Below are 14,455 nucleotides of genomic sequence, written 5' to 3' on the forward strand. Positions count from 1 at the left end.
TGGAAATTCTGTTTTTGCCGCCCTGCCCCTGCAGTTACCCGCAGGGGGCGGGGTTTGAGAGCGAGGCCCCGCCCACTCACCTCCCAATCGCTTACTCTCGGTCGGAGGCGTGGAGGCGGAGCTGGCACCGAAGCCACGCCCATCCTCCATCCGGCGATCTCAGCCGGGGAAGCGGAGGCGGAGTCTGCCAACGAAGCTCCGCCCTCTCTCCCTCCCCGGGGGGGGCGGGAGGCTGCGTGATGGGTCACGTGGTCTGGAGCCCGTGGGTTTCTTAAGACGAAAACAAGCCTCCAGGAGAATTCAAACTGCGCGCGCGCGCGCGCGGGCTCGCGGGCCCTGGGGACGGCGGAGCGGGGCCGCGCACGCCCCGCGCGTCTTCCCGCCCACGACGGGGACTCGGGTCACCCTTAAGTCCCCCGCGGGACGCTGCGCGGGCCCGGCAAGGTTTACCACCCGCGGCTCCACAGGGGAACGGAGTAGCCCCGCCCTGTCCCGTCCCGCGCACGCGCACGCGGACACGCACGCGCACGCGCAGCCGCGCCCGGACCGGTTGTTTGCGAGCGAGCGATCGCCCGCGGGCTCCCGGGCGCCGCGGCCGAGCGCGGAGAACGGGCGGCGGCGCCTTGGTAGCCCGGGGACCCGGCCCCGAACATCCCGCGCCCCCAGTTATCCTGGCCGGGACCCGGGCCTCTGCACCCCGCGCCCCGCGCCTCGACCCTGGAGTTCGCGGCCCGCCGTCTCCCCGTCACGACCCCAGATCATCCGGGGATCTCAGGCGTCTACGCACCCCCGAAATCATCTGGGATCACCCGGGGGCCCCAAATCATCCGGATCTTCGCGGTCCCCCAGATCACCCGGGTACCCAAATTATCCGGGTCTTCGCGGTCCCCCAGATCACCGGGGACCCCAAATCATCCGGGTCTCCATGCACCCCCCATCACTTGGGACCCCCAGATCATCGGGGGCCCCAAATCATCCGGGCCTCCACGGCCCCTCAGATCACTCAGGAACCCCGGTTTGTTCACGTACCCCCACACACATTCGTGCTCCAGGGCCCCGGGGGCGCGGCGATGGCGGCGGGGGTGGGGGGAAGGGGGACACGGTTGCAGGGTGAGCTCTGCGCCCCGCATCCCGCGCGTCCCACACCGGCTTCTCCGCCTTCCCCAGCCCGGGGAGCTCAGCCCTGGCGGAGGCCTCCTTCCAGAACCCCCAGGGGTGCGTGCCAAGTCACCCCCCTATCCCCCTGGCACGGTCCTGGGGCCACCGTGGGGGGCGGGCGGGGAGCAGTTACCCTTCCCTGAGATCAGAGATCCATCACCCCACCTCAGCGCCCCCCCCCCAGGCCCCTAAACCCACCTACACCGCCCTGCGCTCCGTGGCTGCCTTTATTTCTTTTAATACCAGGGCCACAATGTTTTTTAAAAGAAAGAGAAGGTTGGAGGAGTTCCGTGGATCATCTTGGTGTTAACTTTAGGACGCTTGGTGGTTGGGTTCCCCCCCCCTTTTTTTTTAAATAGATCTATCTTTGTTGCATGATCATTTTCATCGACTAGATGTGTGAGGATTTCTGTCTATCCAGTGGCATTTGACGAGGTGCTGCTCACCAGCTTAAGTGTGGGTGCCACGATCTGGGGGGTTGGTGGGTGTTTGGGCCCGGAGGAGGGGGAGACAGGGCCTGGGGAGGGAAAGGGAGGGGCGGGCATTTTGTTCTTAACACCCCCTGGGTGTCACCGACTTACTTTCATTTTCAATTCACGGTGTGCAAGGAATTGTGGTCTGGGTACACCACTCTCTAAAGACTCGGGACTGTTACTGTTTCTTTGAAAAGGTGGCTTTTCTACTTCAGAGCTTGGTCCACCGGGGAGGTAAAGTGGTCAGTACTAATTCCCTTGGGACCCCACGGGGAAAACAGACTCTCGATGTTGTTGTTCCCTTCACTTCTGTTTGTGTAACTAAGGCAGGGCGTGAAAGCAAGCACTCATCATTCACTCTTGAGTAGCTACAGAAGTTTTCTTTATTGATTGTTTGATGTGTAACAGTAATTGGCATTTTTCACACATTACAAAAAAATTATACTTGGCTCAGTATGCAATCTTTTAAGCATAGCCATATTATTTAACAAAAAAAAAGTGGGGGTGGGGGGGGAGAGAAGAGGGCCTAGTCTACCCAGTACAGCATTTACAAATGCACAAAACTTGCCACTTTGGCTTGTATATTGGTTAATTTTTTTTAAGAGCTCTCTTTGTAACATAAATAAGTTAGTATAATTTTTCAGTGTCTTACACAGTTATGTACAGGTCTTCTGGGAATGATATGGTCTACAAACCACGAAGGCACAGAGGGAAACGAGGCCGTGCCCCTACCCTCCTTAACTAACAACCAAACAGAACAAGAAGCTTGGAATGAAAGATTATTTCTCTGTGGTGTGTGTGTGAAGTTACAGAGCTTAAAAAAAAAAAAAAAAAAAAAAAACCCGGGGATTCGGGATTGTGTCTACACCTACCCAAGTGAAAGGGAAACTAAAATTTTCCCAACAAATTTGGCAAATGTATAGAAAAAGGGTCAGTTGTCAACATTCAGAATTCCCTCACTCACACCACACACTAACCAGATTTTCAGCCTCAAATTACCTGGATTCTTACCAAACTGCTGTATAATAAGGGGTGACTTCCAATTTTAAAGGTGCACTAAGGTGGACCTTTTTGTTGTTTTTAAGCCATTTGCTGCTACTCAAAGGAGTGGCACCCTCCCAAGTCCCAAAGAGAGCAGGATTTGTGTACAAATACACAGCCACTCTCTAAACCAGTGTTCAAATCTTGGTGATTTTTTTTTTTAAATGAAGTCTCAGGTTCTCACCACAAAAGAGACATGATTAAATCTTTAAAGAAAACAGACCCTATCCCCAAATTGCTTGCCTTGCTACAAATGGAAGCAAGATCTCCATTCCCCCCCTCCCCCCACCTCCCAGGTTTTACACGTTGCTACATAAAAAGTAAAAACTATGTACACAGGTAGGACAAAGAAGCAAATAAGGCAAAACCTAATTGCATGATGCTACATCCAACGCTGGAGGCTGGGCCTCTACCAAGCCTCTCAACTTAGTAGAGGCGGCCTCGAAGGGGCCCGGCAACTAGTGTTACTGTGTCCATTCTCATCTTGTTCAGTGCTTATTTGTGAGTCAGCGATTTGTCTCAAAATGCTTTCACAGGGGGCCTCTTCGTGGCTTCACCAAGCCACCATGTATCAAAACAGGGAAACATTCTTGAATCTGCAAAAGAAACCCCAGGAAGGAGAAATCAGGGAGAGGTTGCAACAGTTGCCTTCACTTCCAATCAAGTACCAGGCTTTTTTTTTTTTTTCCCCCCCTTATCACTGGGGAGTTTGTTTTAAAACTCGTCTGATTTCACATCTTTCAGTCTCTGGTGGTTTTTGCTGGAACCGTCATTCTGAAGTCATTCTGAAGGCAGGCCGTCCTGCCCAAGCCCTGCAGGGGGGGACATCCGGGGATTTGGAGAGACATTTTTGTCTGTGGGAAGGCCAGGGATATGGTCAAGAAAACCTTCCAAAACCCAAAGGACAACCTGGCATAACAAAGAACTATTCCTCCCCAAATGACAAAAGCACAGAGGTGAAGAATCTGGGATCTGGAGCGGGGAGCCACTGGCTCAAGCCTATAATCCAACTACGCAGGAGGCTGAGATCTGAGGATCCCAATTCAAATCCAGCCTGGGCTTTAAGGAAAGTCCGTGGAGATTCTATGTCCAATTAACCACCAGAAAACTGGAAGGGACGGCTGTGGTTCAGGCCTTGAGCGTAGAAAATTCTGAGACTTCACACTTCGGAGTAGCATTATTGCCTACATTTGAATAATGCTCAGAACATAACCTATATAAAATACCTCTGGAGGAAAACGGGTTCACTTCCTTTTTTTTGAAAAACATTCTAATTTCCTGTTCTTGTGCAGTGTGCATTCGTGAATGTTTTTAAAACAGGCCTGAGGACTATTTCTAGTATTCTTCAAGTGCACCATCACTAACAAAACACCTCTGTGAGTCAGAACGGGGCCAGATTAGAATCTGGAGAGGAGCTAGGCCACAAGTGACAAACCCACAGGTCAGGTGTCAGGCAGGCTGTAAGGGAAAGTACCCCTCCAGGTTTCTCTCCAGACAGAGGATCTTCCGGGCGCTTGGGAGCAGCGCTGAGAAACACCAGGTGCGGGTGGCCAGGAACCAGGACAGCCCAGCACACCAGGCGCACAGAGACCCCAAGGTGCGGGGGGGGGGGGGGGTGTCCTCAGAGAAGAGGGTGTTCACACATTTTACAGTGGCTCGCCTTAAAGCCTCCAGAACAAGAAAACCAGGTCAGGGCCCCTGTTCACGAGAAGTTTACACACTGCCAGCGCGGGGAGCTAGATCACTGCGGGACAGCCCATCAACTTGGGGGCTGAATTATTCCAGGGACTTCTCCAGGGGACTTCATCCGAGGAAAATTCTCCCCTCGTGCTGGGCCTGTGCCCACATTGGCCATCACATCTCCACTCCACTCCCCCCCCACCCCCGCCCTCCCAACAGCCAAACATTCAGCCAGCTTCCCAAGCCAAACAACCCCGTCCAGCCCGCTGCTTCGGGATCGCTTGCTCTGGCAGGCAGTTAACTAAACTTCTGCTTTGCAACTCGGTGTGATTAGAAATTCTGCCAACACTTTACTATTTTTCGACTTTAAAAAAAAAAAAGACATCGTTTCCTTCTCTCTTCCTCCAAACTCAGCAACGGGCAGGGAAAGTGACAAGCTTTGGGGGGGGGGGCGGGAGGGGGGTAATAAAGGGAGTTGACCCTGTGGTCTGGAGGAAGCAACAAGAGCCCTGGGCCACTCTTCCCTCTCCAAATCCTCTCAGCCATCGCTCCACGTCCTACTGATTTAATTTGAACCTCTAGAGAAGTCAACTGTGGGGGGGAGTGGGTACCCCAGGTCTGGTTCAAGCGGGGGGGGGGGGGGCGGGACGGGACTATGGCTGGTTTGATGTGTCGAGGGAGAGCCACGCACGGACCCCTGGAGGGCTCGGGCCTCCCCACAGCCCCCAAGCCTCGCACGAGGTCCGGGGCTGCGGGGGGTCCGCAGAGGATCTGACCTGCGGGGCTCGGGGGGAGGGGTGGGGGAACACCCCACCCCTGGCACGCGACCCACCCCCTCCCCACCCCGGCTCTACCTCCGTCTACGTCTGCTGTCCCCGCAGCCGCGGCTTGCGTGGGGTCTGCTCCACGGGGCCCGCGTCCGGGGCGCCTCCCGCCCCGTTCTCTTCGGCTCTGTTGACTCTTTTGTTCTGGGCCGAGGAACCTGAGGGCGAGGGGGAAATGGTGACGGGAGGGTCGGCCCCGGGGGTGGGGGGTGGGGAAACAAAGTCAGAGTCCCGTCCCCTGTCCCCACCACGGCCCCCACGTCCTTCCGCGCGCGCGGAGCTGGGGATCCGATCTCACATCCACCATCATCATCATCATCATCATCATCATCATCACCCCGGGACAAGCGAGCAGGGTCTCGGTGGCCAGGCAGTGCCCGCACCCGGACGGACAGACGGACACCAAACACGGCCAACAGACGGGGCACCGCACAGACGGACGGACGGAGGGACGGCCGTCCAGGCGCGGGCTCCGGCCTCACCTTCCCCGGCCGGCCGCTTCCGGGCCGCGGCGCCCGGCTCGGGCGGGTCGGGCCCCGCGGGGTCCCCGGCGTCGTCGGGGCCGGCGGGCGCGGGGCGCGGGGCGCGGGGCGCGCGGGGCGGGCGGTGGTAGAACTCGGGCAGGCCGCCGCGCTCCACCGCCTGCCACTCGAAGCGGCCGTCGAGCGGCCGGTGGTTCTGGAAGTCGAAGTTCCAGCGGCGGCGGCCGGCCTCCTCCAGCTCCCGGCGGTGCCGCTCCAGGTCGCGGCGCAGCTCCTCGTGGTCCACGGGGCCGAACAGGTTCCTGCAGGCCGACGGCTTGGGCGCCCCGGGCGTCCGGGCGTCCGCGCGCTCCAGGAGGGGGCTCCCGCCGCCGGACACCCGCACGTCCGACATCGCCGCCGGCTGCGGGGCGCGGGGGGCCCCGGAGAGGGGTGTGTGTGCGGGGAGGAGGGGACGGGGGAGGCGAGCCCGGCGAGGGCGCGGCGCGGGGCGGGGCGGGACGGACGCGGGGCGGCCCCCGCGCTCCGCGATCGGGGCGGCGGGATCGGAGCCCGCGGGCCCGCGCTGCAAACCCGAGCCTCCCCCTCCTCCTCCTCCTCCTCCTCCTCTTCCTCCTCCTCCTCCTCCCCGGCCCACGTCCGAGTCCGCGCCGCGGGGGGGGGGGGGGGGAAGGCGGGCGAGTGCGGGGCGAGTGCGGGGCGCCGCAGGGGGAGCCGAACGAACGCCGCCCGCGCTTGTTTTCCTCAGCGTCTCAACATGGCGGAGGACGGAGGCTGACGGAGGAGAAGCGGGCGGACGCGGCCGGGTCTATTTAAACAGACGCCGAGCGCCATTGGCTGCGGCGGCCCGGGGCGCCGCCCCGCCAAACCACACACTCTTAAGGTGGCCCGGGCCCCTGCGCGCGCCGCCGTGCGCGCGCCACGGCTAACCGCGCGCGCGTGTGTCCTCGGCGCGTGCGCGCGCGCTCCCGCGGGCGACGGCGACGAGGTGGGGGGGGGGAAATAGGGGAAGCCCTGCGCGTGCGCGCGCGCGCTGCCGAGTACGTCTCCTTGCGCGCGAGCGCGGCCCTCCTCCCCTCCCCCCCCACCCCCAGCCCGGCACGTCTCCCGGCGGCGGCGCGCGGTCCCCCAACGCGCCAGCGTGCGCGCTTCCGCACGCGTCCGGGGCCCCGCGCGTGCCCGCCTGCGGCCCCCCCCCCCCCCCCCCCCGGCAAGCGGCTGGTCGCGTGACCCGAGGCCCCGCCCCGCCCGGAGGAGGGAGGTGGAGGAAGCCCGCGGATCCCGGGTCGTGCGCGCGTGCGGGCGCGGCGGGATCCCCCGGGCCGGCGCTCTCGCGCTCTCTCTCTCTCTCTCTCTCTCTCTCTCTCTCTTCCCCCAGGCACACCGTGGGGAGGAAGCCCGGCGCCGGCTGCACCCCATCCAGACCGGAGGACCGTGGTTCGGAGGCAGCCTGGGCAGCAGGGCCTGGGGGGGGCCTCTTCTCCCTGGAGGTGGGGCTGTGGGTTCCAGTGGCCCCGGATTCGAACCCCAGCCCCAGCGCTGGCACAAACACAATAATAATAAGGTAAAGTCAGAATAAACAGGCCTGCCTCCCGGCTGACAGGAGGCCCCAGGCCACCCTGGATTTCAGTGTCCGTCCCCCCACCCCCAAGCTGACACACTTCAAAGAAAACACCTGTGGAGCAAAAAGCAGAGACAAGCTAAGTGCTGAGCCCCCAGGCAGGGCCAGGTGCTGCTCCCCAGGAAAGCACGGGTGGAGGGGGGGGTGGGGCAGGCCTGGCCTGCCCCACCACAAACACTTCTAGTCCCTTCTCAGCTGTTTCCTGCTGCGCCCCCCCCCCCTTTACCAGTCCCCCAGACCCTCACCCACCTTCCCCAGGATCCCAGAGGCACCTGGCCCTGACCCTGGCAAATATTTACTGAGCTCCTCCTTTTCGTTTGATTTTTCTTTTCCCTCAACACATGTCTTCTGAAGACAGGCTTTATCCTAGGCTCTGGGGAGGCAGATGTGAACAGGAGGAAGCCTGCTTTTGTGTGTGTGTGAGAATCCTAGGGCTTGAACTCAGGTCCTGGGAGCTGTCCCTGAGCTTTTGTGTGCTCAAGGCTAGACTCTACCACTAAAGCCACAGCACCATTTCCAGCATTTTGGAGATAAGAGTCTCCCAGACATTCCTGCCCGGGCTGGCTTTGAACCTCGATCCTCAGATCTCAGCCTCTTGAAGAGTAGCTGGGAGGACAGGAGTGAGGCAAGGGGCCTGGCTTTCCTGAGGGCTTGTCTGGCTGAGTGACAGGGAAGAGGCTGGGCAGGGGGACAGGACCCTGTCCTGTGGAAGCAAGGCCTGGGTACTTTTCTCAGCAGCTCAGGGAGTGAAAGACAGAATAAGCCACAGGGCGGCGAGCCAGGGCTGGAAGTAGGGGGCAGCACCCAGGCCAGGCCCCGACGGCTGTGATGGACAGAGGGGGGGAGGAAGGCGCTATGGGAAGGGGTGAGCGTGCCCCACCATGAGGAGTAAGAAATCTGGGGTGGTAACGGGGACCAGCTACAGACAGTGGAAGACACGCCACAAACGTGCCATACACGCCGGGCACCGGTGTTCCTACCTGTCATCCCAGCGACTCAGGAAGCTGAGATTTGAAGGTCTCAGTTCAAAATCAGCCCCGGCAGGAAAGTCCACGAGACTCTTATCTCCAATAAACTACTTAGAAAAAAGCTGGAAGGGTCTGGGAATGTGGCTCGGTGGTAGAGCGCTTGCCTAGCATGCAGGAAGCCCTGGGTTTGATTCCTCAGCACCACATACACAGAAAACGCTGGAAATGGAGCTGTGGCTCAAGTGGTAGAGCGCTAGCCTTGAGCGAAAGAGGCTCAGGGACAGCCTAGGCCCTGAGTTCAAACGCTATTACCTACCAGGAAGAAAGGGAAGGGAGGGAGGGAGGGGAGAGGGAGGATGAGAAGGATGGAGGGAGTCCCAGATGCTGTGGCTTTAGAAAGATAACCCTCAGTCGCCAAAGCCTGGTCTGTGTCCATACCCAGCTTCCCACACTTCCGTTCCAGTGCCACCCCTGGACCAACAGAACCATCTCACCCTTGTTGAAGACACAGATCCCAGAGTTCTGTGACCTGAGCCTCTGCCCCACCCTGTTGAATACCCCCAGGCTGCAGTCTGGAGGCAGAGGTGACTGTGTTCTCTTTCTGATGAAGCCCAGGACACAGAAGCTGGGGCGCCTGGACCCCTTGGGTGACCGGGGAGGCCCAGGCCCGAGGCCCCGTGGTCCAGGCTAAGAGATGGACAGCCGTTCCCATCACCAAGCTTTGCTGGCTGAATTTCCTCATTCACAAAAGGAGGTTCTGGGCTGTGGTGGGGAATGGGATCTAAATCCTTGGGAAGAGACAGGTGGCACCTTTGGGTGGGTGGTTTGCGGGGGAACTAGATTCGAGAAGAGTTTAAAATCTGGGGTACAAAGAAAATTACATTGGCCATTTTTAGAAAAAAAAAGGTTCAAGGAAAACTGAAAAGCTCCTGTTGTAAGCACAGGAAAGGAACCACGAAACTGGAGTCCATGTTCATGAACGCCATTTAATTTGCATGGAGGAAATGTGAGTGGAGAACCCGATAAAGAACTGGAACGTCAACCATATCCCAGTGTCCACACCCCCAACCCGAGCCTTCGGTCTATGCAATTCTAATACTAGTAATAAAATCACAAACAAAGCAAAGCCTGGAAAGTGCACACTTTCTCCCTGAGTAATTATTCACATGAATATTGGTTCATTTCTTCATTCATTAAATTTTTAATGAGTCCTGAGCAGATGCCAGCCCCTCTGGGGACATGGGTGAGAACAAAGGTGAGCCCGGTGCCGGCTGCCCCGGAGTGGCCCGCGCTGGCGAGGGTGGAGGGCGCACAATGCACCCACAAGCGGACGGACGACGTCATGTCGGGCCAATGCCAAGAAACCAGCGGACCAGTGAAGCGGAGAGACGGTAATGAAGGCAGGTGCTGCGCTGACGGGAAGGGACTCCTCCAGAAATGGCATCTGAGACGGGAATGAGCTGAGGGCAGCCATGTCGGTCCCTGGATTCCGGGAAGACCCAAGGCTGGGGGTGAGGCAGGAGGTGGGGGTGGGTATGTACCTGGGGTGGCTGAGAGAAGCCAGTGAGGCAGAAACACAGCGAGAGGCAGCCGGAAGGAGGGGATGAGGTCAGAGGGGAAGTAGAGCTTTGGATGATACACGATTATCAACTGGGACGAAGGCCAGGTTCCATTCCAGTCAGAGCGACACATAACAGACAGATGGGTGATGGACAGACAGATGGATAGACAGATGGATAATACAGATAGACTGCCAGACAGATGACCAATGCTGGGTAGATAATAGATCTATCAAGCTGATTGCTAGAGAGATGTGGAGATGATAGATGATTGCTAGACAGATGAAGAGAGGGGATTTCTATACAGATAGCTGTTGGTAGATCAATAGGGCACATCAATAGATACATCAGTAAGATTAACAGTAGCGGACAGTTTAATAGATCAATATAGATGAATAATGACATAACAATAGATGATAGATAGATCAATAGAAAGATGATAGGTAGATCAACAGATTGAAAAGTGCCCTTTGGTTTGCTGGCCAATCCCTGAGTGATCTTGGTAAGAAGGCCAAGAGAAAAGGACGTGTGCACGCACACCACATATCCACAAAAGGAATAAACCAACTTCCTGAGGCTCAGACTGACACACGGGGCTGGAGGCTGGCTCAGGATAGGGTTAAGCTAGCATGTACAAAGTCATTTCTATCCACAGAACTGCCCCCCAAGAAAAAGGGGGGCACTTGCTGATTGCCCTTTCTTATGTTCATTGTCTGGTGTTCCGCCAGTGCCAGTGCCTTCAGTATCTCGCCCTGACTGCCATACAAGACAAGGCACCTTGCCCATGGCCCCAAGCAGGCCCCATGCCTGCTTGGTAGTAAGGACTGACTCTGGAGGGAGATTCTGGGACAGTCTTGGGAGTCTCACAGTACAAACCCACTCCTGTTTTGTTTAGAAAATCACTGCAGAGCCGGGTGAAGGTGGCTCACACCTGGGTTTGATTCCTCAGTATCACATACACGGAAAAAGCCGCAAGTGGTGCTGTGGCTCAAGTGGTAGAGTGCTAGCCTTGAGCAAATGAACCTCAGGGACAGTGCCCAGGCTCTGAGTTCAAGCCCCAAGATCTATATCTATATCTATATCTATATCTATATCTATCTATCTATATATATATTTCAAGTGCAGCAACTCTTAAGAGTTTTTCTTCTACAAAGAACTAGCATGAACTGGGAGAGAGCAAGCAAGGGAAGGGGGTGACACTGCCCCCCCCAAAATGTACTCTTGAGCTGGGCTACCAGGGGCTCATGCCTGTCATCCCAGCTATTCACAAGGCTGAGATCAATGGATGGTGGTTCAAAACCACCCTGGGCAGCAAAGCCCCTGAGACTCTTATCTCCAACATGCAGAAGTGGGGCTGTGGCTCAGAATGGTAGAGCATCAGCCTTGAGCAGAAGAACACAGGCAGAGTGCCCAGGCCAAGTTCAAGCCCCAAGATCAACCAAAAGACAAAAAAAAACTGTACTCTTTACCTGATTTATGTTTCCTGTCACCCCTCTGTACATCACCTTTAGAATAACAAAAAAATTAATTTAAAAAAGCAAGCCAATGACATGATGGCTAACCCTGGAGTAACTACTAAACAAGTAAATACTGTGAATGGGATGTTTGCATTTGCCATGCGCAACTCTGAAAGCTATAGCATGTGATAGAGATGAAACATGTGAGTCATTTCCATGGTAAAAAGAAAGAAATCAACACTCCCCCTTCGGCGGGGACCCGGGCAGAGGAGCCTGAGTTCACCAGAACCTCAGGATCTGCTCTTTTTTAGAAAGTTGCAAAATGTGCATTTAGGAATCAGCTCATTTTTAGTTGCAAAATTCGCATTTTCAAAACAAACCAAAAAAAAGTTCAAACAAAAGGGCTGGGATGTAGCTCAAAGGCAAAGCGCTTCTGCCTAGGTAGGGCAACGTTCTGGGTTCGAGCCCCAGAATCAAAATAGTTATAATAAGGTGCAAACCACAGGGCGCAGACTCCCAGCGCCTGGTCGGTAAACAAGACACTGCGCAAGCGCAGTGGCGGAGGCCGCTGCACGTCCACCCGTTCTGCGCAAGCGCAGCGCCTACCCGGGGGGGGGGGGGGAGGAGGCGTCAATCCGATCTGCGCAAGCGCAGCATGGGGCCGCCGCGCTACCCACCCCCCCTTCCCTATTCCGCGCAGGCGCAGCGTGCTAACCCGTTCGTAGCCATCGGGGCTTTGCCTCTGGGGGGGAAAAAAAGGAAAGCAAAACCAGGCGTCCGAAGGTGACCCACCCTTTGCTTTTTTCGTACTCTTCTTCTTTGCTTTTGCGGGTGAAGAACGAATTCACGGCCTCGGCAGAGTTTCCTCAGTCCCCAAGGAGGCCGCCACCAAGACGCTCCTCGGCACGAATGCACCGGGGCTGGAAGAAACACATTTTCTAAAAAAAAAAACAACAAAAACCTCCAAGAAAAAAAGGAAAAAAAAAAAAAAAGGTTCTGGCACCACCACATAAAACCTCGCGGGACCTGCGCGGGGAGCGAGATTGCTCCGCCCCTGGGCGAGTGCGCATGCGCTTGGGGTCTAGGGAGCGCCACGCCCACCAGCGCGCATGCGCCTGGAGGTTAGCGCGGGAATTTTTGAAATTGCGCCGAGGTTGCAAATTTGGCGCTGGGGGGAAATGTCCACCACGGCGACTCCGCGGATTCACAGCACAGAACCACGGCCTCGGAGATATTTTTTCCTTCCATATGCATATATAGCTATAGGTAGAGATTTATAGATATATTTATAGACGGTCCTGGGGCTTGAACTTGGGGCCTGGGCGCTGTCCCTGAGCTCTTCAGCTCAAGGCTGGTGCTCTACCACTTTGAGCCACAGCTCTACTCCCAGCTTTTCTGGTGGTTCAAGGCTGGAGTGCCAGATGCCAGGAGTTGGGGGACTGCCTGACATGTCCTCCTCTCAGGATGCACTGCCACCTGCACCAGTGTAGTATCTTACGGGCAACTTCCCCCAGATACCACCTGACACCTGAAGTGCCTTCCACCTCCTCCTCTTCCTGCTCCCCCGCCCCCCCCCCCCGCTTCCTTTGGGGGCCCTCTCCAAGCCCACCCTCCTGCCAGGAGGAGGTAGATTTCGTGGAGTGAATGGTGAGATGTGGTTACTGGGCCGGGCCTCTGGCTAAGTACTGGGGTGCACACTTGGAGCTGGTGCCCTGCTGGTTCTCTGGGTGTCAGCAGCCCTGCTGGAGAGCATCTGTCTGCAGTCACTCAGATCTTCCAGGGAACAGGCTATGCCCCTTGAGGGTATGGCGGTGTGTGGCACCCATGGCCCTTGTAGAATACAGCCTAATACTTGCGTATTGGCTGTGTGTGTCTGTGAACTTGCAATCTCTAGACTTTCCTGCCAGGGCTGGCTTCGAACCGTGATCGTCAGATCTCAGCCTCCTGAGTAGCTAGGATGACAGGTGCGAGCCAGCTCATTGGGTTGGTAGGGAAATTATATAAGCTCATGATGTAAGTTGCTGGTCTATGTTAACTGTGTCCGCCCATCTCAGCCTTGGTCCCGAGTGCTGGGATCACAGGAATGAGCCACCACAGGAAGCAAGTACAGTGTTTTACTATGCACCCCAGCCCCCCCACATACACACCATGTGACTTCTCTCCTGACATCACACAGATCCATATTTCTCCTTTAACACATCAAAAGCTGGAAAGGTCAGTGGTTGGAATTCTGAGAAGGGATTCATTATATGCTGGTACTCTGAGAACAACATGCAGGCCATGGGATTCCTGGGATTCCAGGTGCTCTCTCCAGTGCTGAAGTGAGCAAACTCATCTGCACCAATTTAGCCCACACACATTCAGAAGCCTTTCTCAGGTCGTCCATGAAGTCACAAAGCACTTCCGGGCCACCCTAGTGTGAGGGGTTGGTGTGCTTCCGATGTCTGTGTCCAGGAAGGCTGGAGACTGATGCACGGCTTCCTCTCCCCACCCTGATCACATCCGTCTAGGAAGCTGAGCTTTCCATCCAGTGGAACCGAAATACAGTGAATGTTTTGGGGTTTCTTTTGGTGCTGGTCCTGGGGCTTGAGCTTGGCGGGGTGGGGGGGACCTGGGTGCTGTCCCTGAGCTTCTTTCACTCAAGGCTGGCGCTCTACCCCTTTGAGCCACAGCTCCACTTCTGATTTTCTGCTGGCTCATTGGAAATGAGAGTCTCCCAAACTTTCCTGCCCAGGCTGGCTTTGAACTGTGAGCCTCAGATCTCAGCCTCCTGAGTAGCTGGGATGACGGGCGTGAGCCACCATGCCTGGCTTACCTGTAGAGGTTTTTATGTATTTATTTTTATTTTATTTTGTGGAGCTGAGGATGGAACTTAAGGCCTTTGCCAGCACCTGCCGGGCAAGGGCTCTTCCACTGAGCTAACCCCCCTACACACACACACACACACACACACACACACACACACACACACAGTTTTAAGGCAAGAGGCAATGGAGGACGCGAGGCGAGGCACTGCCCACTTAGAATGAAGGCAGCTCTGGTGAGCTCATGGAGCAATCTGGTCCTGACTGCAATCTTGCAAAGCCTCCCCTCCCCCCGCCCCCCTGGCAGCCTGGTCCCCTGGTGAGCACTTCTGAAAGGAGTCCTCGGTCCTGGCACCATGGCAACCAACGTCAGCAGCCGTGGGGGAGA

At 56.7% G+C, this 14,455-nt stretch overlaps 1 protein-coding gene across 1 annotated transcript; it reads right to left on the reverse strand.

The window, feature by feature from the left end:
* Positions 1-1,996: 1,996 nt before the first annotated feature.
* Positions 1,997-6,091, reverse strand: Cdkn1b (cyclin dependent kinase inhibitor 1B). Its single transcript, XM_048335143.1, has 3 exons — positions 5,659-6,091; positions 5,207-5,334; positions 1,997-3,268 (listed from the first exon to the last, which is right to left on the reverse strand). Exons 1-2 carry the CDS (start codon positions 6,050-6,052, stop codon positions 5,213-5,215), a joined length of 516 nt encoding a protein of 171 aa, XP_048191100.1. The 5' UTR covers positions 6,053-6,091; the 3' UTR covers positions 1,997-3,268; positions 5,207-5,212.
* Between the last annotated feature and the right edge of the window lie 8,364 nt (positions 6,092-14,455).

The sequence above is a fragment of the Perognathus longimembris genome, chromosome 27 (genome assembly GCF_023159225.1).
Source record: "Perognathus longimembris pacificus isolate PPM17 chromosome 27, ASM2315922v1, whole genome shotgun sequence".
NCBI lineage: Eukaryota > Metazoa > Chordata > Mammalia > Rodentia > Heteromyidae > Perognathus > Perognathus longimembris.

Bases quoted from the DNA above. Each gene is read 5' to 3' on its own strand.
- Cdkn1b (XM_048335143.1), bottom strand. From the start codon at position 6,052: ATGTCGGACGTGCGGGTGTCCGGCGGCGGGAGCCCCCTCCTGGAGCGC. The intron at 5,335-5,658 runs GTGAGGCCGGAG...CCTCGCCCTCAG, and splicing joins GAAGCGGCCGGCCGGGGAAG to GTTCCTCGGCCCAGAACAAA.